At 40.5% G+C, this 23,434-nt stretch overlaps 2 protein-coding genes across 2 annotated transcripts in view; one reads left to right on the forward strand and one right to left on the reverse strand.

Annotated features, from left to right (window-relative positions):
* Positions 1–17,112, reverse strand: part of zfyve26 (zinc finger, FYVE domain containing 26) — a 62,396-nt gene extending 45,284 nt beyond the window's left edge. Inside the window, exons 1-9 of the mRNA XM_088354421.1 lie at positions 17,013–17,112; positions 14,268–14,539; positions 12,879–12,954; positions 10,765–10,851; positions 10,566–10,694; positions 7,171–7,504; positions 3,698–3,822; positions 1,857–2,021; positions 596–684 (exon numbers count right to left, since the gene is read on the reverse strand). Of these exons, the coding sequence (XP_088210547.1) occupies positions 596–684; positions 1,857–2,021; positions 3,698–3,822; positions 7,171–7,504; positions 10,566–10,694; positions 10,765–10,851; positions 12,879–12,954; positions 14,268–14,473 (1,211 nt within the window). The 5' untranslated portion in view covers positions 14,474–14,539; positions 17,013–17,112. The remainder of the gene's footprint in view (positions 1–595; positions 685–1,856; positions 2,022–3,697; positions 3,823–7,170; positions 7,505–10,565; positions 10,695–10,764; positions 10,852–12,878; positions 12,955–14,267; positions 14,540–17,012) is intronic.
* A 1,226-nt stretch (positions 17,113–18,338) lies between these two features.
* Positions 18,339–22,534, forward strand: LOC148352306 (galectin-related protein). The gene is made up of 4 exons (XM_088354454.1): positions 18,339–18,421; positions 18,525–18,610; positions 20,481–20,694; positions 22,253–22,534. Exons 1-4 carry the CDS (start codon positions 18,401–18,403, stop codon positions 22,394–22,396), a joined length of 465 nt encoding a protein of 154 aa, XP_088210580.1. The 5' UTR covers positions 18,339–18,400; the 3' UTR covers positions 22,397–22,534.
* Positions 22,535–23,434: the final 900 nt, after the last annotated feature.

Raw genomic sequence — 23,434 nt, forward strand, 5'->3', positions numbered from 1 at the left:
AGTCTTTATGCGAGAATAAAGCAATTCAATCATTGCATTCTATTTTGGTTTTGTCAAACATTTGCTACTTCAGCGACAGACTGCTGTCACAGTCTTGTACCACGGCGACTAACGAGATCATTTCTTCCTCATGCCATGAGGCTATTTAACTCCACCCGGGGGAGTAAAAGCCCATATTAAACACCACCCCCACACTTGCATATGACCCTATTTTTATGAGAGTGTGTATTTTCCGTAGCACTATTTAAATACTCTTTATCAACACGTTATATTGGGTATTTCTGTAATCTATTTCTTATATTTTATTATTATTTTATTTTCTACACAAGGATACTGCTGGAAGTGTGAATTTCCCTACGGGGATGAAAAAACTCTATCTATCTACTTCCATTTATAGACAAGCACTTGTTTTTTTAACATTCTGGAGAAGGTTTGTGTTTTGCACATAGTGGTTGATAATATTTCCTGCTTTTTAATGTCAAAATGTTGGCATGTATGTGTTCGTCTAAATGGAATGCTCATATAAAAAAAATGACTGAGAAGAAAAGATGAAGACACGATTCAACTACACAAAAGAAAAAGGAAAAGTACTTACTTGTTGTTGTTTTTGCACCATTCCAGTATTCCAAGCTGGGAGGATAAAAGATTGGCAAAGTCTTGCAGGACGGAGTCATTGGCGGACCTCTAAAAATATATAGGAATGGATTTTAGACAAGGATAATAACTGTGTATAGGAAATCCATTGCCACAAATACATTTTCTAGCCACAGACTTTTTCAAAACAAGGAGGGACCTTGAAAGACATTAGTTTCCTTCTTCCTGAAGTGCATATGGGAGAACGCTATCCCAATGCTCACAGAGAAAGACATTTCCTTCATTTACAGGAAGTGACCAGACTCTCCGGCTGGATAATAAATATTTGGACCCCGAAAGTGTTTGTAATCAAAAGATGAATGATGTCCCTTGTTATGATTTATGCTAGAGAGTTATTTCGTCGCGTGTCCGAACGAAATCCGCCTATTGTCAATCGACCGATTGAAAAACTATTTTGAAAAGTTTTAATAGAAGCTTCAACGGGTCACAGGACACACCTCCGGTGACCGATGACATCACTGCTTTTGAAAGGCAGGCGCGAACGTCTGCCCTCTCCTCCGGGACTGGGAGCACCAAGGCGCTGACCTGGTTTTCACTGGCTGGCCTTTGTCCCTGGACAAATGGGGACGAAAAAACCCAGAGCCGGGGCAGCCGTTGTAAAGTAGGCTTAAACGTATTTGCCCAAGGTGTGTATTACTAATAAGTTTGATATTCCTTTTGGCCGTCTCCTAGTCTTCCTGTCTTTGTTTAAAGGTGTTGGTACTTTTCCAAGGGGGTGGTCTTTTATCTTTTGTCTCAACATACCAGTCCTTTTCCATGTCTTGTGATTTCAATAAAACACAGAGGCAGACGGGGGGGGGGGAGACTCAGAGGGAGTGTGACCGGCGAGCCGAGAGCGAGTAAATCGTCCGCTCGTCCCCCCCACTCTCATCCAGCTGCAGTTGTTTAAAAACTAAACAAGTTTTTGACTGAATTTTCTTCTAACGTTAGCCAATGTATAGCGCAATGAAGTAATTACCGATCATTGAAATGAGTACATTATCTTAAAATCAGGCTTATTGATCAGTACTTTCAATCGCTAGCAAATTTCTCCCTCTTTAACACCAGCTTCTATTGTTAAGTATAAGCGCGCACGCGAGTTTTCTTGTCCCAATGTTCCTTTGTTCTTTTGTTTGATTTTCTTGCCTCGTAAACAAATCGTAGTTTGTTAGAGACAAACTACATGTTAAAACGGTGACATTGAAAAGATGGCGGTGAGTGACCTGCCGGTGATGGAGGACGTCCAGTAACGTGCGAGCCGAACTCAGGCTGCTAAGATGGCTCCATCCCAGCAACAAGACAAGACGGCACAAAGGTTGGAACTCCGAGGACAATGTCGCCGTGAGCTCCTCGAACTCCTCGTGCTTAATCAGGTCCAGCGCCGTCATCTAAAGATATAGGGAAAGGCGGAGAAAATGGATAATAAAAATAAGATAACGGCAGTGGGAAAACTACGGCCCGCCAAACATTTGTGGTCCTTTAGGCTTTTTCATCTGGCCCGCTAATTGAAAATGGTCAAAATATCATCACAAGTACTTCTAATAAAAAATGTTACTGGGTGCCAATATTGTCTACCTGTGTGTCTATGACAAGAATATTACAACAGAATGACTACAAACCTACCATAAAACTACTAAAAACCTAAATATCAAATTTAGTGCTTAAAAACAAGGACCTAAAGATCATCTGGCTTTCATTCTGAAAAGAAAATATACCATCAAAATAATACAGAAATACAACTACAGTAATAATACAAAATACTGAAAAATACTAAAAAAATAATACGACGGAAATACTACAAAAAATACCACTAAACATTATTATAACCTTTATCTTCTCGGTTCCTTTATCTTCTTTGTTTTCTTTTATCCTCACTGGTAAATGTGAAACTGGAGTGCCACGTCCAATTTCGTTTTCACAATATGTTCAACCTATTTTGTAACAATGACAATAAAAGTAGATTCTATTCTATTCTATTCTACAGACGCTCCGCTATTTACGTACATTCGACATACGGATTCCGGCAGATACAAACATTTTTTTCAGGATGTGGAAAAATAACCGGAATTTGTATCGTGTGCACCTTTTTCTGAGTACAGGACAGTACTGTAGTGCCACTTTCTGCCACTACCGGCGTGTGGCGCTGTGAGAGATCCCCCAGCATCCACTCCGAAGAAGAAATCCTAGTTCGTGTGTAAACATTCTATACTGTATCTCCAGCGCACTAAGAACTTTGACATTTGTATTGTTTAATATCTCGTGCGTCCATTCAATATGGTCCGTGTAAAGAAGAGGTGAGCCGTTTCTTTTGAAATGAAAGTGGAATAAGAAAGCTTGATGCGGTTGAGAAAATGTTTGGAATACTTTTTTTCGGCCACTTTTTACTACAAAGGAGGACCTCTTGAAGCCCATCTTCCAAAAGTAAGTTAACCTTAACTTTATTCATCTTTATAGAGCAGATCATTTTATGAAATGTTTATTTTTGAGTACAAAACAATACAGGTTATTCACACAAGCCTTAAACATACAAAATATCGCACTGGAGGAACAAATTCAACTTACGAACGATCGTCCGGAACCTCTGCTTTGTAAGTAGGGCAGCTTCTGTACCGTAATACTATAATAAAATATACTACTACAGAAATGTGACGGAAATACTATAATAAATAATTACTATTTTAAAAATACAGCTACAGTAATATTACAAAACACCTAAGAAATACTTAAAAATACTACTATGGAAATACTACTGAGTACTTCAACATAAATAATACAAAATACCACCAGAAATACCACAGAAGGACTGCAGTAATACTACAAAATTAATCGATATACGACCCAAAAAAAAAATCAACTATGGAAAAACTACAATAGGACAGAAATGACGATGATGTTCTCTCTTTTCCTCTTTCTCCCTTCTTCTCTTACTTTCTCCATTTTCTCTCTTTCTCTCATCTTTTCTTTCTCTTTTTCTTTCTTTCTCCCTTTTTCTCCCTCCTTTTCTCTCTTTCTCCCATCTTTTCCTTCTCTTTTTCTTTCTTTCTCTCTTTCCCGCCCCACCTACCAAAACCTGTTCCAGGAAGTGCTTCCCGCTGCCGAGACACTCGAAGAAGATCGTCTTCCACGCCGATGAACGGTCGTCATGGCGACAGAGAGCCAGGGCCAGTTTCTCCGATTCGGGCAGGTGGGCTTAAAATAAAACGGTAAAAAAAAAACGGTTAACGTTTTCCGAGAATCGACAACGTGGCGTGAGACGCAATCGGAACATTATTTGGACGTTTTGATCTTATATTGACGACCCAAAAAACTGAAAACTTAGGAAAGAAATATCACAGGGTCCAAACTAGTGGATAAAAGAGAAAGAGAGCGGGAGAAAACGAGGGAGAGAGACAGAGAAAAAAAGAGAGAAATAAAACAGAAATAGAGAGTGGGAGAGAGTAAGAAGGAAATAGAGAAAAATAGGAGGAAAGAGAGAAAGGAAGAGCAAAATAAGTAGGGAGACAAAAGAGAAAGGAAGAGAAAAAAGGAAAAGAGTGAACCAAGGAGAGAGTGAAAAAGAGAGTAAAACAAAAATAGAAAGGGACGAAAAAAGAGGACCAAAAAGAGAGCAAGAAAGAGAGTGAGCGAAAGATATTATTGGAGAGAAAAAGAGAATGCCAGTGAGAAAAAAAACAGAGAGGGGGAGAAAAAAAAGTAAGAGATAAGAAACAGGAAAAGAGAAAAAAGAGTGAGAGAAGGGAGAGAGAGAGGAAAAAAAGACAGAAATAAAACAGAGAAATAGAGAGTGGGAGAGAGAAAGAAGGAAAGGAGAAAAATAGGAGGAAAGAGAGAAAGGAAGAGCATAAAAGGTAGGGAGACAAAAGAGAAAGGAAGAGAAAAGGGGAAAAGAGTGAACCAAGGAGAGAGAAAGGGAGAGTGAAAAAGAGAGAAAAACAAAAATAGAAAGGGACAAAAAAAAAGAGGACCAATAAGAGAGCAAGAAAGAGAGTGAGAGAAAGATATCATTGGAGAGACAGAGAATGCCAGTGAGAAAAAAACGAGAAAGAGAGAGGGGTAGAAGGAAAAAGTAAGAGATAAGAAAGAAACAGGAAAAGAGAAGAAAGGAGTGAGAGAAGGGAGATAGAGAAAAAAAAGACAGAAATAAAACAGAGAAATAGAGAGTGGGAGAGAGAAAGAAGGAAAGGAGAAAAATAGGAGGAAAGAGAGAAAGGAAGAGCATAAAAGGTAGGGAGACAAAAGAGAAAGGAAGAGAAAAAGGGAAAAGAGTGAACCAAGGAGAGAGAAAGGGAGAGTGAAAAAGAGAGAAAAACAAAAATAGAAAGGGACAAAAAAGAGGACCAAAAAGAGAGCAAGAAAGAGAGTGAGAGAAAGATATCATTGGCGAGACAGAGAATGCCAGTGAGAAAAAAGAAGAGAAAGAGAGAGGGGTAGAAGGAAAAAGTAAGAGATAAGAAAGAAACAGGAAAAGAGAAAAAAGGAGTGAGAGAGGGGAGAGAGAGATAGAGAAAAAAAAGACAGAAATAAAACAGAGAAATAGAGAGTGGGAGAGAGAAAGACTGAATAGGAGAAAAATTGGAGGAAACAGAGAAAGGAAGAGCATAAAAGGTAGGGAGACAAAAGAGAAAGGAAGAGAAAAGGGGAAAAGAGTGAACCAAGGAGAGAGAGAGAGAAAGAGAGAGTGAAAAAGAGAGAAAAAAAAATAGAAAGGGACAAAAAAGAGGAACAAAAAGAGAGCGAGAAAGAGAGTGAGAGAAATATATTATTGGAGAGACACAGAGAATGCCAGTGAGAAAAAAACGCGAGAAAGAGAGAGGGGGAAAAAGAAAGTAAGAGATAAGAAAGAAACAGGAAGAGAGAAAAAAGAACGAGAGAATGGAGAGAGAAAGAAAAAAAGAAGAAAGAGAGAGAAAAAGAGAAAAGAGATAATGAGAGAAAGAGGAAAAAGAATGTGAGAAACAGAAAAAGAAATTGCTTTGTGAGTGGCGCCTAGCTTTGGCGACATCCAGTGGACATATTTCAAACTGCAAGTCATTTTCCTCTTGTGCTACTCTCAGTGTTGTCCTGCGGGTCAGATTAAAACCTTTGACCTGGGCCGCACGTTTGACACCCGTGTTCTAAAAACATACCCAAAGAGATTTGAGGTTGTGATGGCAGCAAAAGAAGTTTGTACAACGGATCGACTCAAGAGGGGCCGATATTTTTGCAAGGTCGACTATTCAATTTATTAATTCGCACGATACCAAACGATGGTGTCTCCCGTATTGTTGATCCTTAGAAAATATTTTCCGTTTTTTAGCTTTAAGTATGAAGCCTGAAATGTGGCATTGTGTCAAAAAGGGTTAGGGCTGCAACAACTAATTGATAAAGTCGATTATTAAGTGTTGGCGACTACCGTAAATTCCGGACTATAAGCCGCTACTTTTTTCCCAAACCTTCAACCCTGCGGCTTATTCAGTCATGCGGCCAATTTATGTAAGTTTTCTAACAGCCGCGCCGAGTACAAAAGGTAAGATTTAGACCGGTGGAATATATGCGCCGAGGAAGACTGCAACTTCTTAGCTTGTGCACAAATTAAATTAGCGTAGACATATCCTCATTATGCAAATTGCAAAAAGAAAGGCGCATGACGTAGCTTTCAAGCTAAAAGCAAACGAGCAGTCCGATAAAGAAGGAAACAGAGCTATTGCACGTAAACTTTACTTTGCGAGCGTGTTGCTAGCGTGTTTTGGAATAACGGAGCGTGGGACGACGTCTATATGACATAGTTTCTTTCCGATTCTGAGGAAGACGACTTTGATGGCTTCAGTTGTACGGAGGAAGATGAGGACGGTTTACTGTGATTTTTACAAGTACGGTATATTTTTTCAACAGACCCGTTTACTGTTTCGCGAGCGTGTTGCTAGTAGCGTGTTGCTACCTGTCACAGTCACGGTTTGGGATGAAAGTTATATTATAATTAAAGCTTTGAAAACTCTCTCGGTGTAGTCTTTCTTTATAAATATGTGTAACCGATGTATAATATGTATTTGCACCCGTATATTTTTGTAATGTAGTTATTTGAGACACTTATTCTGAAATGTTTTGCGAATTAAAAAAGAGGGGCGGAACAAAAGCGGGCTAATGGGAAGTGGGGTAAAGGTGAGTTAGACCTGTTGTCGCGGCGGACAATAGTGGATATATATTTTTCCCACCCTTACCTTTGGAAATATAGACTTTTTTTCCTTGGATTAGTTTCAACGGGTACCCGGACTCTGCAGGTCTGCATCAAATTAGTACCGGTATTATTTTCTGTTCATTTCGCCGGCTGTGGATAATGGCCTGTGTACTTGATATTCAGTCACAATCGCGGGACTCTAATTTTATGATTTTGTTACATATTTTAATGTGGGCGCATGCGGCTAATATACAGGTGCGGCTTGTGTGAGTACAAAATCGTTTTTCGTCTTAAAATGTGGTGGGTGCGGCTTATAATCGGGTGCGCTCTATAGTCCGGAATTTACGGTAGTGAGATACTTGAGCAAACCGATTTAGCGGTACCTGGGAGTCGGGGGGCGCTCCTCAGCAAGCTATCCCTCTGCAGCCTCAACGAAGCCGAGGAGTACGCCGAAACTAGCGTGTCGGATTGCGGTCGAAGTAGCGCGCTCAGGACTTTTTCTCGGTGGAAGGGCCCGTCTCTCAACGTCCACAACATCTCGCACAGGGCGTCCAAACGGACGCCGGCGCCCCCCGCATTGCAGGGCATCACGGCCAGCACCGAGAAGATCTCCTCCACCGACTGGCGGCGCTCCTCCGGACTGGTTTCCAGTTTCGCCAGTTCGCTCAGCAGGTGGAGGACGAAGACGTCTTGCAGGGACGCCGTGTCCGTGCTCCCCTTGTCAAGATCGCAAAAGGAGAAATTCAACGTGAACATTTTGACCGTGACAGTTAAAGGATTTTATACATTTGACTATAAAGGGTTTTAGACGATTGACTCAGTTTAATGCAAGAAAGATATTCACTGACTGGACTGTAGTTCAATGTCAGGGCAGACTGTTCAAAATGCATGATATTTTGTCTAGGGAATTTTGATAACAGGACTCTGACGCAGGACGACAGGCGTCGTTTTGGGAAGCCAGGCATCAAGGCACTGTGTTGTGAGAACATCGGCCGCAAAACAACTGCTTGGCACACCCATGGGAGGAGCCGAGACGCCATCTTGCGGGGAGACGTGGGCCAATAAGAGAAAGCTAAAGGACTTCAGAAGGGGGCTTCACACACACTCCAGCGTCACTTCTTCTGCCGTCTCCGATGGAGTACACTTCGTTCTTCTGTCAGAAAAATGAACTCCCGCCCTCGTGTGAAATGTCGGCTTCCTGGTCATTTTTCTCTCAAGAAACGAGGGCGCATAATTGTTGAATGAATCTAGGTTGTGTTTGGTTAATGGAGTCAGATAACTCATTCGAACAATTTGGTAACCGGTACATTTTGATAGTTTAATTCCCAACACAGTGAAGCCTCATCTTATGATCTACTCAAGCCAATCAACCGTTTGCCAGAGTAATCGAGCTGCATTCTTATGTAGGTCTGTTTTGCGATGGTGTCCCCTTGATATCTTCAATATTCCTCCCCCCACAACTCTGTGACTGTACTGTTTGTCATGATATAGAAGAGCTGCAGAGGTTCTGGTCAAATGAAGATCAGGTCTAGAACTGTTCGCATCTCCTCATGAGCTGAAATGAACGTCTCTTGTCTATATAGAAATGTAAGGCGATAGACCTGATATTCTCAAAACGGCTTTTTTTTAATATTGCAGTTCGAGGCACCCAAAGCGCTGTAAATATCGTATTTATTTTCAATTTTTCTCAACTCAAACGTTGAATACGAATGATTCATTGAAAACGTAAACTATAAACAGAGGATCAAAATACAATTTACAATGTATTTATTTAATGACCTTCAAAGTCGGATTCATCAAATACACCACAGATTTGTTTGCCTCATTGTTTCTTTTTTGTGTGTTTATAACTTTTAGGATTACTTTGTGTTTCTGGTACCGTGAATAAAAAAGTGCCATAATAAGACAACATTTTCATGCCTTTTTGTGTGTTATCTCTATCACTGGTGGTCACCTACTATAAGTGCCGCAGATAATGGATGGATGGACGGACGTTAAGAGTCGGCGCTCTCACCGCCGAGACCCGGGTTCCGTTCTCGTTGCATTCACTGTTTTGCAATGGCAGTCTGAATTATTTTTCAACAGATCAATCCTTGCACAAATATGGTAAAATACTTGCGTGAACACAAAAAATACGGTATATTCTTTGTCATTTTTAGAAAAAAAGGGATGTTTAAAACAATCCCATTTTATTTTGTTATCAACCAGTGTGAATCATATTTTGTATACATTGATTTTAAACAGTATTTATAGAATATTATGCAAAACACGAGATGACAGGAAATAATGGAAGGTGCAAATATTCAGTTAAGCCTGGTCATGTTTTGAATAGTGGTATTATTTTTCCATGTGAAAAATACAAATTGTTTCAATATATTGTAAGGGAAATTTAAAAACGTGATCTAGGAGACGTCCAACTTTTGGCCTAGCGTGTGACGTCATCCACTCCGCTGTTGCTAAACTACAACACAGCACCCCGAGGCCATCCTTTTAATCTGTTAATAAACAATTAAAGGATACTGCTGGAAGTGTGAATTTTCCTACGGGGGTGAATAATCTATCTATCTAAAAAACTTTAAAACAAAAAAAAAATGTCAATTCTAGTGAAATAAGCCATATTTAACGGGGAATTCTTAAAAATGTATATTTAGGATTTTATTTGAGTAAAACATGATAAAGTGAGGCCAATATTATGAAAGAAACTGATCACAAAATCCCTGCTTTTCAAAACAGAAAATGCGAGAAACCCAATTCCTCAAAAAATAAATAAAAATGTCATCATTTCAGGGACCTGCAAAGTCATGATTTTGGAAATGAATACGGGATTACAATATTTCAAGAGCGAAAAGCTATGATCATTTTTTACAGAATTATACTTTCGAGAATTCCATTATTGCTCCTAAAATTTCTGTAAATGATGATGAAATTAAAAACAGTCCAAACAATTCTGCTAAGTGATGTGGAGAAAATAGAGAGATACAGAGATGCAGAGTGAGACAGAAAGACTTAGGGGTGGTAGAGAATGAAGGTTTTTTAATTTTATTTAATTGACTATAAGGGATTTCTTACAATCAAATACAAATTACATTAAAATACAAAAGATATTCACTGGCTGAGCTGTGGGGTGAGGTCATTGTAGCCTAGACAAGAACGATGTTTACAGAAAAACAACAAGAACGGGGACAAGAGCTGACGCGGGAAAAGGAGACAAGTGACTGATAAGTTTTCTTGTTGAGAGTCCTTTGGACATGGCGGCGCCTTTCGGCGAGGAGGAGGTGAAGCTGGCACCTGACCCGTCCCAGGGGAGGAGTCAGCACGCCCATGGGGGTTGGACGACGCCCCGACGTGTGAAAAAGACGGAAGACGGAAGGAGAGAGACAGGAGCAGAGATGGGAGATCAGATCGGAGAATGAGAGGGAGGCTCGACGAAGACTAATTCGACAATAATTCGGCTAAATTCGATGGAATTCACTTAGTTAAATGCTTTAAAAAAATAAATCTTCCCCCGTGTGAAAATGCCGGCTATCTGTTCATTTTCCCATTAAGAAATGAGCATGCATTGTTAGGAGAATAAAGTTTGTGTTTGGTTAATGGAGTCAGATAACTCATTCGAACAATTTGCTAAACGCTACATTTGGAATATCGTTTTTTCCCTAACAAGACAGAGAGGGTAAGAGAGTCAGAAGGGTTAGAGACAAGAAGACAGTGAGAGAAGGAGACCGAGAGGCAGAGAGAAAGAAACCCTTTCTTTCCGAAGTCATCGGTTGCGTAACTTCACCTGCAAGAAGACGGCGAGCGATTGCGCCAGGCGCGGCTTCTTCTTCTCCAGCAGAGTGCGAAGGCACCGCTCCACGCCTTCCCGAGTGGACGCCGAGACCTTGGTACCGGAGAACGCTTGGTGAAGACCCTGCAGAAAAACGGCGCTCGCAATTTAAGACTCCTTTCGAGACAACCGAGAACGTTCTTAGGAAAGACACCTGGAGGAGAGACTCCTGGATGCCGTTGGAGCGCAGATGTTCCAGAAGCAGCAGGAACTCCAACTCGTTGACCACGCCGGGAGAGACCTGACGTCAGGACAGACCTCTTTAGTTAAGCATATATGTATTCCTTTTCTTTTGACTTTTATTGAAACATTTTGGGGGCCCTTCGAAACTTGGCAACCCGAGTATAACAGGGTTCTCGTGGGCCCAGAGCTGGACAGCCTGACAACTGTAGCTGAGAGACGGGTACTGAACAAGAAATTCATCACATCCACTACACAGCATCATCTCCAAACAGAAGAGCAGCTTCAGCGACAGACTTCTGTCACAGTCTTGTTCCCCGGACAGACTGAGGAGATCATTTCTCCCTCATGCCATGAGGCTCTTTAATTCCACCCGGAGGAGTAAAAGCCCACATGAAACCCCACCCCCACATTTGCATATTACCCTATTTTTATTACAGTGTGTATTTCCGTAGTACAATTTAAATACTCTATAGCAAAACTCTAAAGCAAGTGTCTTTTTTTTATGATTCAACCGCTACATGTTGCTGTATTGTGTCGTGCGACCGAAACCGAGTGCAAAACGCACAAGGTAAAATACAGACTACGGAGACGCAAAGTGACCAAACAGCCTTATTTTTCCTTTTGTTTTTTTATTCACATTTCGAGGATTTTGGGCACCCGTTTTAGCAAGACGACTGACAACGATCTTTAAAAAAAAGCACATTGATATGATAGCTGTGGTAGTTTGCATATTATTGAAATCAATAGTTTTCATTTTAATGAAATACGTTTTTTTACCATTAAGGGGCGCCAAAACTACACCAAGTCCCTTAGTGTTGCACCAAGTTATTGTTAAATGTGGACTATTTGGACAGACACAATTATTTTGGAGTGTCGCATCTAATCTCATTGTAAACAATGTTCACGACATTGGAATCAATGACAGTAAAGACAATTGAATTATATTCTTGAAGCCACAATTTACGTAGCAAGAATTTAATAAATGGGCAGCACGGCGGGGCAGTGGTTAGCGCGAGTGCGGCACAGTTCTGAGGTCTTGAGACCGAACCTCCTGTATGGAGTTTGCATGTTCTCCCCGTGCTTGCGTGGGTTTCCTCCGGGCACTCCGGTTTCCTCCCACATTCAAAAACATGCATGTCAGGTTGATTGGCCAGTCCAAATTGTCCCTAGGTGAGAATGAGCGAGCGAATTGTCTGTCCCTGTGTGCCCTGCGACTGGCTGGCAAGCAGTTGAGGGTGTCCCCTGCCCACTGCCCGAAGACAGCTGGGATGGGCTCCAGCACCCCAGCGATCCTACTGCTGCAGATAATGGATGGATGGATGGAATTTGATAAATGACAAAAAATCAAACGATAGAATACAATAAAATAGGTCAAAATTGTCATGAATAACAATGTGTTGAATGTTGTCTGCAACAAGATTAAAAGTAGCACGCCAAGATGAACGCGTAATAAAGACTTTAAAGAGAAGAAGAAGACTAAATACTGTCGGGATAAAAAGGCAAAAATATTAACAACGTAGTGCTTCGAGACCAGGGTTGGGTAGGATTACTTGAACTGGATTACTTTCAATGGATTTTGGATGACTCCAATACCAAATATTCTAATAAAAGACAAAAGAAAGTAAATAGGAATAAAATGATTCCATTTTGTGCAGGCTTGGGGAGTAACGGAACACACGGAACGGCAAAAATGATGTTGGCAAGTTGTTTGGATTGATTTTCATTTTGTTTCTGTGGCATTTGATGTTCGTTTTGCCGGAGATCAAAGAGATCAAAGCCAGGAGAGAAAGCTTACCACGTGTTGTGAGTCATCATTTTATTCATATTTAGTTTCCTTTGTCTTTTATTAGCATATTTGGTATTGGAGTCATCCAAAAGTCATTGAAAGTAATCAAGTTAAAGTAACCCTACCCAACCCTGTTCGAGACTGACCTCGTTCACAATAAAAATAGTGCACGGTAACAATAGTGCAACAAAAATGAGTGCACTCACTCTCAGCGGCAACAAAATTCCCCTAATGAGTCAAGAAATAAGATCTGAATACTATTTTTTTCTATCCAATATTCCAAAAGTGATGCGACGTACCCGCTCTTCGGTGTGTTGCTCCAAAACTTGTAGCCAAAACCAAGCCAGCTTGTGCGGACTGCCCAGCGACTCCCACCTGCAAAGACCTCAACCTCTTAATCCGAAGACAAGACACAGTAATCCCTTCGCTAGATTGCCGTTTACTTTTCGCAGTTTCGCTACTTTGCAGATTTTGCATCGTGTTCTACATTGTGATTGGCTAAACGGTCGCCCCGCCCCTTCTCCGGCTTTCGGAGATGTACGGTTCTTTCGCGTGCGTGAAACAGCTTGACGAACCTCTATCATACGTGCGCAAATCTTTTTCAAGTTTCCCTAAAGACCGCCAAGTCGACAAAATGCTCTAGACCAACGGAGAGAGTGATGGTAATTATATTGATTATCTATTAATATATATTAATTGTTTTGAGTTTTCCAGACATCGCGGCGAGGTGGTGGAGCTCACGTTGGGCTTCATTGGAACACCCATGGGAGGAGCCGGCACACCATCTTGCAGAAAGACGTGGGCCGAGGAGAAGCTAGAAAAACTTGAAGAGAGGGTTTCCCAGAGACTCCAACGACACTAATTCGACTAATTCGGCCGTATTTGATGGAGTTCACTTAGTTCAATTGGTTTCTTGTTCATATTTTCCATCAAGAACCAAGCGCGCATTGTTGGGTGAATGTAGGTTGTGTTTGGTTAATGGAGTCAGATAACTAACTCGAACAATTTGGTAAACGATACTTTTTGATATTTAATTCCCAACACCCCCCAATATTATGCGATCACTTAAAAAAAAGATCGATCTTGGGGGAGGGGAGGGGGGTTATTCTTTTTCCGAGGGGGGGGGCCTGTCAGGTTGAACCCCAACACTTTTAACAACAATCTGTATCCAAAAAGAACAGAGAGAATTGTTTATGATTATCTGCAGGGAAGAAAAACGAGAGACTGTTTTTTATCCCAGTGCCTCCAGCTCACTTCGAAGCAGTCTCTCGCCATCCTGCCTTTTATTCACAGAGAAAGGCATTTCCTTTTTTTACAATTACAAGGTCGTTTCGGACTGCTAAACAGGAATGCATTTGAAAGTTAACTGTCCAGTGGAAACCAGTTTTCGTGCAAACACTTGTTATTTGAAATGTGAACGATTGGCTCTGTTTAATTACTCAAGAAGAGATCCGTGCCTCTTTGGGTAAAATCTGTAACTTATTCACACCATTGGTTCTCTCTAGAGTGCAGTGGGAAACTTGCTTGTGAGAACATACTATTTTGTAAGCACAATATTTCAAGCAAACATATAACACACATAAATGATAGTGAAATTGAATAACTTATGTACATTATTCCATCAGGGCCTGACAGAAAATAATTGAAAAGCTTTGGTGAGTATAAACACGAACAGCACAGGGACTCACTTGAACGGATGAGGACGACGCACGAGCGCCTTGATGATCTCCGGCACTTGTCGGGAGAAGACCCCGCCGGACGCCACCAATTGCGGCACGCAAGCGGCGGCCAAGTCCCACTGGCCGCATTTCAGGCAGCGCTTGAAGTAGTCCAAGAGGTGGCGAAGAGACGTTTCCGCCTCCTCGCCGAAAGGATGCCGGGCCCCCGGCTCCATTTTCGAAGGGGCCCGAACGGGTCAGGAGATTTCAGCTGTCATTTAGGAAACTGGCAATTTCTTAACCTGAAACAAGACAAAGCTGACTCTGTTCAAAACGTTTAGACGAAAACTAGAACTAAAGTTATTTTTATTGTGATTGATAAAAACGTCATGCACTTTGTAGGGCTGCAAGTACGTTTTTGTCATGGCCAGACACTGCGGTTTTAGGATTTATAGTTCCTGGTTGTTGTTTGAGTGATAATAGAGCGTTTGGCCGACCAAAATTGTCACAGTTCTGCTCATCAGAGGCACTTCCCAGTACAAGCCAGGCAAATTTAGCAAGCAGCACTCCACACAACCACATGTGAGCAGACAGCAACCCTAACAAAGCTCCCCAGAAGAGGGCATTGTTTACTCAAGTTTAAAGCATGGCACAAGTATTAACCCTTAGATGCATCAAAAATGATCTTTAAAGATGAGAAAATCGTTATATTCCACGTATTCCTCATAAAACATTTTTATGACATGATGCTGGTAATATTTTTTTCTCTCTCACTAATTTTGGACCCCACTTACGGAAGATTGTATGTACAGGTAGTCCAAAGGTTGAGTACTCACACACAAAAAAAAAAATGCAATAATGGTCTGGAAAATCACAATTAGTTTTTTTTTCTCATCCAAAATCATGCTGCCCAACTAGTCACTGACGAAGAAAACCATTAGTTAATAGGATAGTAATTAAGTATAACAAATGTGATGTGGATTTTGGCAAGTACATTCATTAGTCAACTGCAAAGTTTGTAACAAAAACACCAAACAATTATCAATAGTTTGAATTCAAAGGCTTTTCATAAATGACATTTGCCGTTTTTTTCTGGACTGCGTACATTTGATTTTAAATACATTTTTCAGGCACATTCAGGCTCAAGCTCTCTTTTATAGCCAAATAAACACGTAAAAATTGTACAATGCGTGTCTTCAAGAGCGTATTGCCTTGAACGTTAATTGAATCTTATCTTGAGGCAAGTCAGACTCTGCTACGCTCAACTGTCCGACTGCTCTCTTTAAATGTTCATGTGTCACGAGTCACTGCCATGATACGCAAGGTCTGCTTTCCAGGATAAAATAAGCCCAAAACTGACAGGTTTTGGTACAGACTGTTTGCGTTTCTATATATTAGCGCTCAAGACAGAAATCGGCAAATCATGTAAGATGCTCGACTCTTTGGGAAAAACCTGTCTTGCGACAATAATACACGATTGAATTTATTATCGACTATTCTTGTTATCCGTTTTTGGCAACAATGTCGACAAATCGTTGCTTTTACTTGGTTAAGAACAAGAAAAGAAGTGGCACTTCAAGATATACATGTCATAAGACTTTAAAGAAAATAATATGATTAAAATATATATATATATATATATATATATATATATATATATTATGATTATTTTCCAAATTATTGTTTGTTGAATGGCCTAAAATGTACGTGCCTCACCAGGAACATTGTGCCCAAATAACAATTCCGAAATAAAATATGAATACAGTAACCCTTTGTTTATTGCATGTAATAGGCAGAATCTGTCAAGTATAAACCTTGTGAACAATAATTATACAATTAAATATTTATATTATAAACTGAAAGCAAAGAAAATTTTTTTTAAAGGGTCAAGCATTTATTTAACGAATAAAATTACAATGTAAATTGTTTTGGGGTTTTTTGTTTTTTTTTACAAAAAAACTACTGTACCGTTAAACTATAATAAGATGGGAAACTATTTAGCCAATCAGAATGCAGAACACAATGCTAATCCGTGAAGTGACAAGACCGTGAACAGAAAACCGCAGTACAATGAGGGATGACTGTATACTAGATGATTTTTTTTACAGCTTGGAGTGTTTGTTTCGGGTTAGATATTCTAAACCGCGGTTTAGCGAGGGATGACTGTAAACTAGATACTTGTTCACAGGCTCAAGTGCTTGTCTAGGGTTAGGTATTTTTCCTAAAGGCGTTTCCAAACCTTTTAAAATAAATATAACGCCAATAATTAAATGCTTATTAAAGTTCAACATCCATTGCAAGGATCAACAAGAAAGATTTTCTTTTGCAGGTCTGCATCTTTTTGTTATTAGGAGACAAATCAGTCGTTGTTGTTTTTTACAGGCATCCCAAACGACACTTTAATACAATATTTTTGAAATAATAATAATGAAAATATAATGTTCTCAAATCAGGCAGAAAAATGCGATTTCGAAGGGAAAAAAACGATTTTATCTGCTGCAAACTGCACAAGATATATTACAAAAATTCGTACATTGAAAAAAAAAACAAGGTTGTTGTTAGATGTATTAAAGAAAATGTATAAATATGTAAAAGTTATCATTCATGGTTTCGCGATGTCGGTGTCATCGCTTTCCTGATAGATGTTAAATGACTGAGTTAGCATTAGCATATTAGCATCACACCACTCAAAGTTTACGTAAAGTCAACTTAAAAAGGAAACTCTCAAGCAAAAACACATTTAGTTGGCAGATACAGTTATTAAAAATGACCTACTCATAACTTTGAGTTGTCGGAAGAGAGAAAAACGGAAGGTTTTCTTTCTATTTGTTATACTTAGCTACTTCTCCGGCTGTCAAGGGGAGGTCACGTGAACAGATCACCTGACTGCCTTGTGGTCCGCTGATTGGCCAGAGTAAACCCCGAAGATGCTGCTTTCTTGTTTATTGACGATTTGCGCACTCGTTTGAAACAGCCACAAAATAAATGTTTTTATAAAAGTAGAATATGCTGTTTGGAATAGAGATTCAAAAAAATGATTTGTCATATTTTGTACCGTACCACTTTAAGTATGGTAACGGAAAACAACTTTGTTGACCATTTTTAAGTTATGCTGCCTACGAGTGTTTTTAAATACAGACATATTTGTTCAAAATTGTGTTACCCTCTAAATAATTAATTTTTACTATTTTGAAATCAACGCTGTGCACAATTATATCTTATTTTTTAAGGTACTTTTACACACAAAAGCGTTCTCAAAATGTGTAGATTACCAAATTACCTGAACGCGGCAAAGGATTCGTGTAAAGCTTTTGCACAAAACACAATGAATAAAAAAATAAACATTTAATAGTTGCACGAACACAAATAATACAAGCTCAAGACTTTATGACTTTAGGCTGTCGGAATCAAACAATTCTGAAAGTTTCCTTTCGGTTATTTTGGTATTTGTTATACTTAGGTACTTCTCAGCGAGAGGTCACGTGAACAGATCACCTGACCACTCTGCAGCCCACCAATTGGTCACAACCGACGCTGCCTTCCTAATTATCTAAAATATGGGAACTAGTTTGAAATAGGTAAGAAAGAATTTGTTTTGTTTATTCTTTTTTTTATTTATTGCTAAAACATGTGGTGGTGGTTTTTAACTATTAGTCTTTTGCTGTATTTTGTATTAAAATACGATGCATCTTTAAGCATTTCAACATATAAGCCTAACGGTTGCTAGTTACGTTGTACTACCTTTGGCAAGTTGAAAATATGTTCCTTGAGGAATCTTGTTACCTTCCAAAATTCTCTTTTAGTTATAAAAAAAGGAAAACACGAAACAGGTTCATTTTACTTTACCCCACAAAAAGCTAATGCTTTCAAAATCTGTAGATTACCTAGTTCCTCGAACGCATCATAGGTTTCCGCGTCAAGCTGTAGCACAAAACACAACAATGAAATAAAAAACAACAATAATAAAACCTTTAACCGTTTAAGAAAAACACACACAAATAACACACACCGGGATTAAACAACTGCAATTAATAATCCAAATAAATTTGAAGCGTATATCAATAAATCTCCCCTTTTCTACACGATGGTGGAGGCAGTTTCCATGGCAACAGGCAGGGACGGTCCTCCCTCTCCACTCTCATCCAGCACACTCCCGCATCGGAATGGAAGACAAGAAAGGAAACGTACGTAGCTTTTCTCTTCTTTATTGCGAACGACCGGGAATTTGGGGGGAGATCTGGGGGCATGCACGGCATACTAATATCGCTAATATCGGATTTTCCTTAGGAGGAGTACATCGGAGAGATAAAGGGGGGCCTGCGTCCCTCCATGAAGCTGGTGGTGATGGGGATCGTGGACCAAAAAGCTCAAAGGTAAACGAATGAGGACAACAACTGCAAAATCCGCATCATTCCATCCATTAACGTGACTTGACTCGCTTCAATGACGAGAAACTTCTGTAGTTTTTGCATGACTCCCTCATAAATTGTTTGGAATGTGTTACAAAAGACTCCGAAATCGTCTTGTACTGAGTATTTGATTATATGACTCGATCATTTTGAAATGTATTCGTATCTTGTATTTTCTGCCATTTATTATTACCGTTATCTGCACAGATCAAAGACTATTGCAAACTACAGACTATTATGACACCATCCCCTGATCTAAAACCTACATGAGGGCAAGGGAAAACTCAAAAACCTCAAGTCAAGTCAAGTTATATTTATTTTTATTGCCCTTAATCACAAAGAGACTCAAAAGGCTGCACAGATCAAAGACTATTGCAAACTACAGACTATTATGACACCATCCCCTGATCTAAAACCTACATGAGGGTAAGGGAAAACTCAAAAACCTTAAGTCAAGTCAAGTTATATCTATTTTTTAGCCCTTAATCTCAAAGAGTCTCAAAGGGCTGCACAGACCACAGATTATTGCAAACTACAGACTATTATGACACTGTCCCCTGATCTAGAACCGACATGAGGGCAAAAAATACACATATTATCAACATCAAATGTAGGTTATTTATATGTTGTAGAGTAGAAGTGTGTTTTAAGCTTAGATTTAAACATTTCCACTGAGGTCGCAGATCCAATCTCAGGGGGAAGAGCATTCCACAGCGCCTGAAGATTTCTTCTTGGCTCTTGGGATCACGAGTAGACCAGCGTTTTCAGAGCCAAAGCTCTGGACCGGAACATAGGGGAAATTAAATCTGAAAGATTTGAGGGAGAAAGTCCATGCATGATTTGGTATACTACCAACAGAACCTTTAAATCACATCTTAGGCTAACAGGGAGCCAATGCATGTTAGCTAAAATCGGGGTCATGTGATCCAACTTTCTTGTCTTAATTAAGAGCCTCGCTGCAGCATTTTGTACCAGCTGAAGGCTCTTGATTTTGGACTTCGGGAGACCGGAGAGTAGTGCGTTACAGTCATCAAGACAGGATGAATTCTAATCTCCGCATCCGACAGATACAGCATAGGACGAATTTTAGCAATGTTGCGAACCATTATTTATAACAATAAATACATGTATTTTGTTATTCGTGTTTACTTTACTTATACGTTTTATTTTAATCATGACATTTTACAATAGAATTTTGATAATTAATTTATTTGTTGTTATTATCATTAATTTTTATAATTTGTTCATCATTTTAATTCAATTCTTACAATTATTTCTTTATAATAATAACAAGTTGTTTTATTGTTTTAATCATTATTTGTTTGGTAAAATTGATTTCATTTATTTATTTAATATTGTCATTTATTATTTTTCTATTATTATTTTTATCGTTATTACAATATTCTATCATATTTGTATTGTTATATATTTTTCTACATATTTTTATATATGCTTTTTCATTTTATTTTTTGTGGTAAAATCATACACACTGTCCCTTTAAAAAAGTTATACTTTTTCTTAAAATGACTTTACATTTAATTTCTATGGTTTCATTAAAAACATACACAGTATTTATATATATTTCAAAAGTCCTTTTTTAAATATATTTTGAGAATATTTTTCATTTATTGCTTTTTGTTCCCTCTGAGCTTCCATCCGGACAAGTTTGTATTCTTGGTTGTACTTTGTAGAACTCGTTTTTGGTTCGAAGACACAATACAGCCACGTATAGCGGCTGGATAACACACACTGTCCCTTTAAGAATATCATATCTTTCATAATAATGACTTTTTATTGACTTCCATTTTTTAAAACGCCGAACATTTTTGTGCAGCATGGAGGTGCTAGTATCAAGCGCCCTCCCGCAAAAAGAGCAAGAAAATGAGGACGGGGATGCGGGGGATGCGGAGGAGGGAGACGTGGGCCTCCAGCTGAAGGTGACCTTCCCGGACAAGGCCGTGCAGCGCAACGCCCGGCTGGGGGGCCAATGGGGCCCCGCAGAAAACACCCTCTCCTTCTTCCCTTTCGCACCGGGGGAGCCTTTTAAGGTGGGTTTTGCACTTTTGGGTTGGACCACGAGCCGCCAAATCGAAAGGGAATTCGTACGAGTCGTTTCGGATTCTTGAGTTCAAATTTTGGGGGCATCGGACTTTCGTGTGCGAAGGGGAGAAGAAGAAATTTCTCTTTTTTCATTCTCCCATTCAAACGACTCTCATTGTTCGGCGAAGAAATTGATAAAAGGAAAATGAAGAAGGAGGGAGACAAAACAGAACAGACACAGGACCCACTTGCGCTGCGTTTCTCACAAGAAGAAAGAGAAAGGGTTGCGCCCACGATCCGGTGGTTGCTGGACGCGGGAAGCAGGTCGATCCGAACGCGGAACTGAATCTTCCGTGACGAGCGATGGCGGTGTCGAGAACGGAAAAACGGGTCAGTAGCCGCGACAAGAGAGCAAAAACGTGGTCGGGGTCGCAAGCGAGTCATAAGCCAGGAAAGGAGAGTAGACATGGTCGGAGACAAAAAAAGGTCGAAAGCCGGGATCGGAGAGCAAAAACGTGGTCGGAAGTGAGTCGTAAGCCAGGAAAGGAGAGTAGATGTGGTCAGGTTCAAAACCGGGTCGAAGCCGGGGGACAGACGGGAGCAAAAAAAACAGGTGGGAGTCAGGGTCGAAAAAGGCTTGCCTAGTGTTAACTGAGGTTTGCAGACAGACTGACAAAAGGGGACGGACCGGAGTGGTTTTAAATAGGGACAGAGAGCCAATCAGAGTACGAGGTAGTTGGCGCCAAAGGAGCGGGCTCAGGTGATGCCAAGTGATACAGATTCCCATTTCTTCTACGAAGATCTCCCGTCAAGATAACTGTCTCGATACAGGTAATGGTAGCTCAGGAGGGAGAGAGGTCCTCTTGGCACCAAAAGAAGTTGCGGGTTCTATTTCTGGCTCCTCCGAGGTAAACACGAAGGTGTGTCCTTCGGCAAGAGACTGAACCCTCCGATGAGCAGGTCGGCACCTCGAGAACGTGTGAACAGGGAAAGCGTTTCGGAGGTCCTCGGTGACGGCTATAGAACTTGAAGTTAAATACTATTTCATACGCTGTTTGATTCCACTTATACTCAAAAATACTTGTCCTAAGTTTGACCTCAGCCTTGAGTGCAACTCTTCAGAAGGGTGTCGTAAAAAGCCTTTGCTTTGGAAAGTGTCTTTGGTTTCAGTCTGTGCAGATAACAATGACTCATCGCCTCGCTTGGGGGGTAGGGCGACGACCTATAACCCTTCTCCCAAACTTCAAAGGACTATTGGGAAATTTGCATCGACACGGCGCGAACCAATCAGCCAGAGGCTCGGTCACGGGGCGTGAACATTTCATCGGCACGGGTCATAAGATGTGGAGACCCCGTCGTCTTCTGCACACGATTGTAAAATTGGCACAGGCAGAGACCTGATTTGTTCAACTCTTTGATTCGGCTAAACAAATTAATACGTGGACTCTATTAAGCACGACTTCTGGACATGCTCCAACAGTAAGGGATTAGACAAGACACGCGAAGTGTTTTCGGAGTCGGATTTGAGTTCAATAAATGTTAAAACCTTGTTTTTGCGGGCGGCAGATGGAGATCGTGTGCGAGCACCAGCAGTTCCGGGTGATGGTGGACGGGCAACCCCTTTGCGGCTTCGCGCACCGCCTGCCGGCGCTGGCTAGCTTAACGGCTTTGCGAGTGGCCGGAGACGTGCGCCTCACCAAGGTCGCCTGAGGAACACCGCGAGGTCATTTGGAGGTCGCCGCCAAGACAAAGTGCCTTCGCCAGAACGTAGCTTCAGACATTACCGCTTCTCATTGCAATTGTTCTTCTTTCCATGATGTTGACATGAAAAATAAGTCATGACATTTATCCTGTGGCGCTTTTTTTGTTCTATGCATCTTTTTTCAAGACACTTTCATCAAAAACACGCTGAAATAAGGCTGCAAATGCTCTGTGCTCACTATTATTAGATAGATAGATAGTTTTTTCATCCCCGTAGGGAAATTCACATTTCCAGCAGTATCCTATTGTTTATTAACAGATGAACAGGATGGCCTCGGGGTGCTGTGTGGTAGTTTAGCTACAGCGGAGTGGATGACGTCACGCGCTAGGCCAAAAGTTGGACGTCCCTGCAGCAGATGGAAATCTGCGCCCAGGGTCACACCACCTTGTGTTCACGCAGATAGCGAGTCGCCTCCTCTCGGCTTCCCGCAGGCGTTTGTGTCTTTGTCTCTTTCTCTCTCTCCGTCTTTTTAACTTCTTTTGCTCTAACTTCCTTTTGTCCTTTTCTCTCTTTTCTCTTTCTCTCTTCCTACTCTTCACACTTTCTTTTCTCTTTCCTCTCCCACTGTCTTTCTATTTCTCTTTAGATTTCTTTCTTCCTCTCCCTTTCTTTCCCCCTCTCTCATGACTTCTCTTTTTATCTCTTTTGTTTCTCACCCTCTCTCTCTCTTTTCCACCCCTTTTCTCCCACTCTCGGTCTCTGTCTCTTTCACTCTCTGTGTCTCTCTCTTTCTCTTCCTTTGTTGCTCTTTGTCTCTTTCTCTCTCTGTGTCTTTTTAACTTTTTTTGCTCTAACTTCCTTTTTTCCTTTTCTCTCTCTCTCTTCCTACCCTTCGCGCTTTCTTTTCTCTCCTTCTGTCTTTCTATTTCTCTTTGGATTTCTTTCTTCTGCTCCCTTTCTTTCCACCTCTCTCACAACTTCTTTCTTTATCTCTTCTGTTTCCCTCGCTCTCTTTCTTTGTCCCGCCCTCTCTCTCCTTTTCCCTC

Source organism: Urocampus carinirostris, chromosome 15 (genome assembly GCF_059441175.1).
Source record: "Urocampus carinirostris isolate Australia breed hairy pipefish chromosome 15, RoL_Ucar_1.0, whole genome shotgun sequence".
Taxonomy (NCBI): Eukaryota; Metazoa; Chordata; class Actinopteri; order Syngnathiformes; family Syngnathidae; genus Urocampus; species Urocampus carinirostris.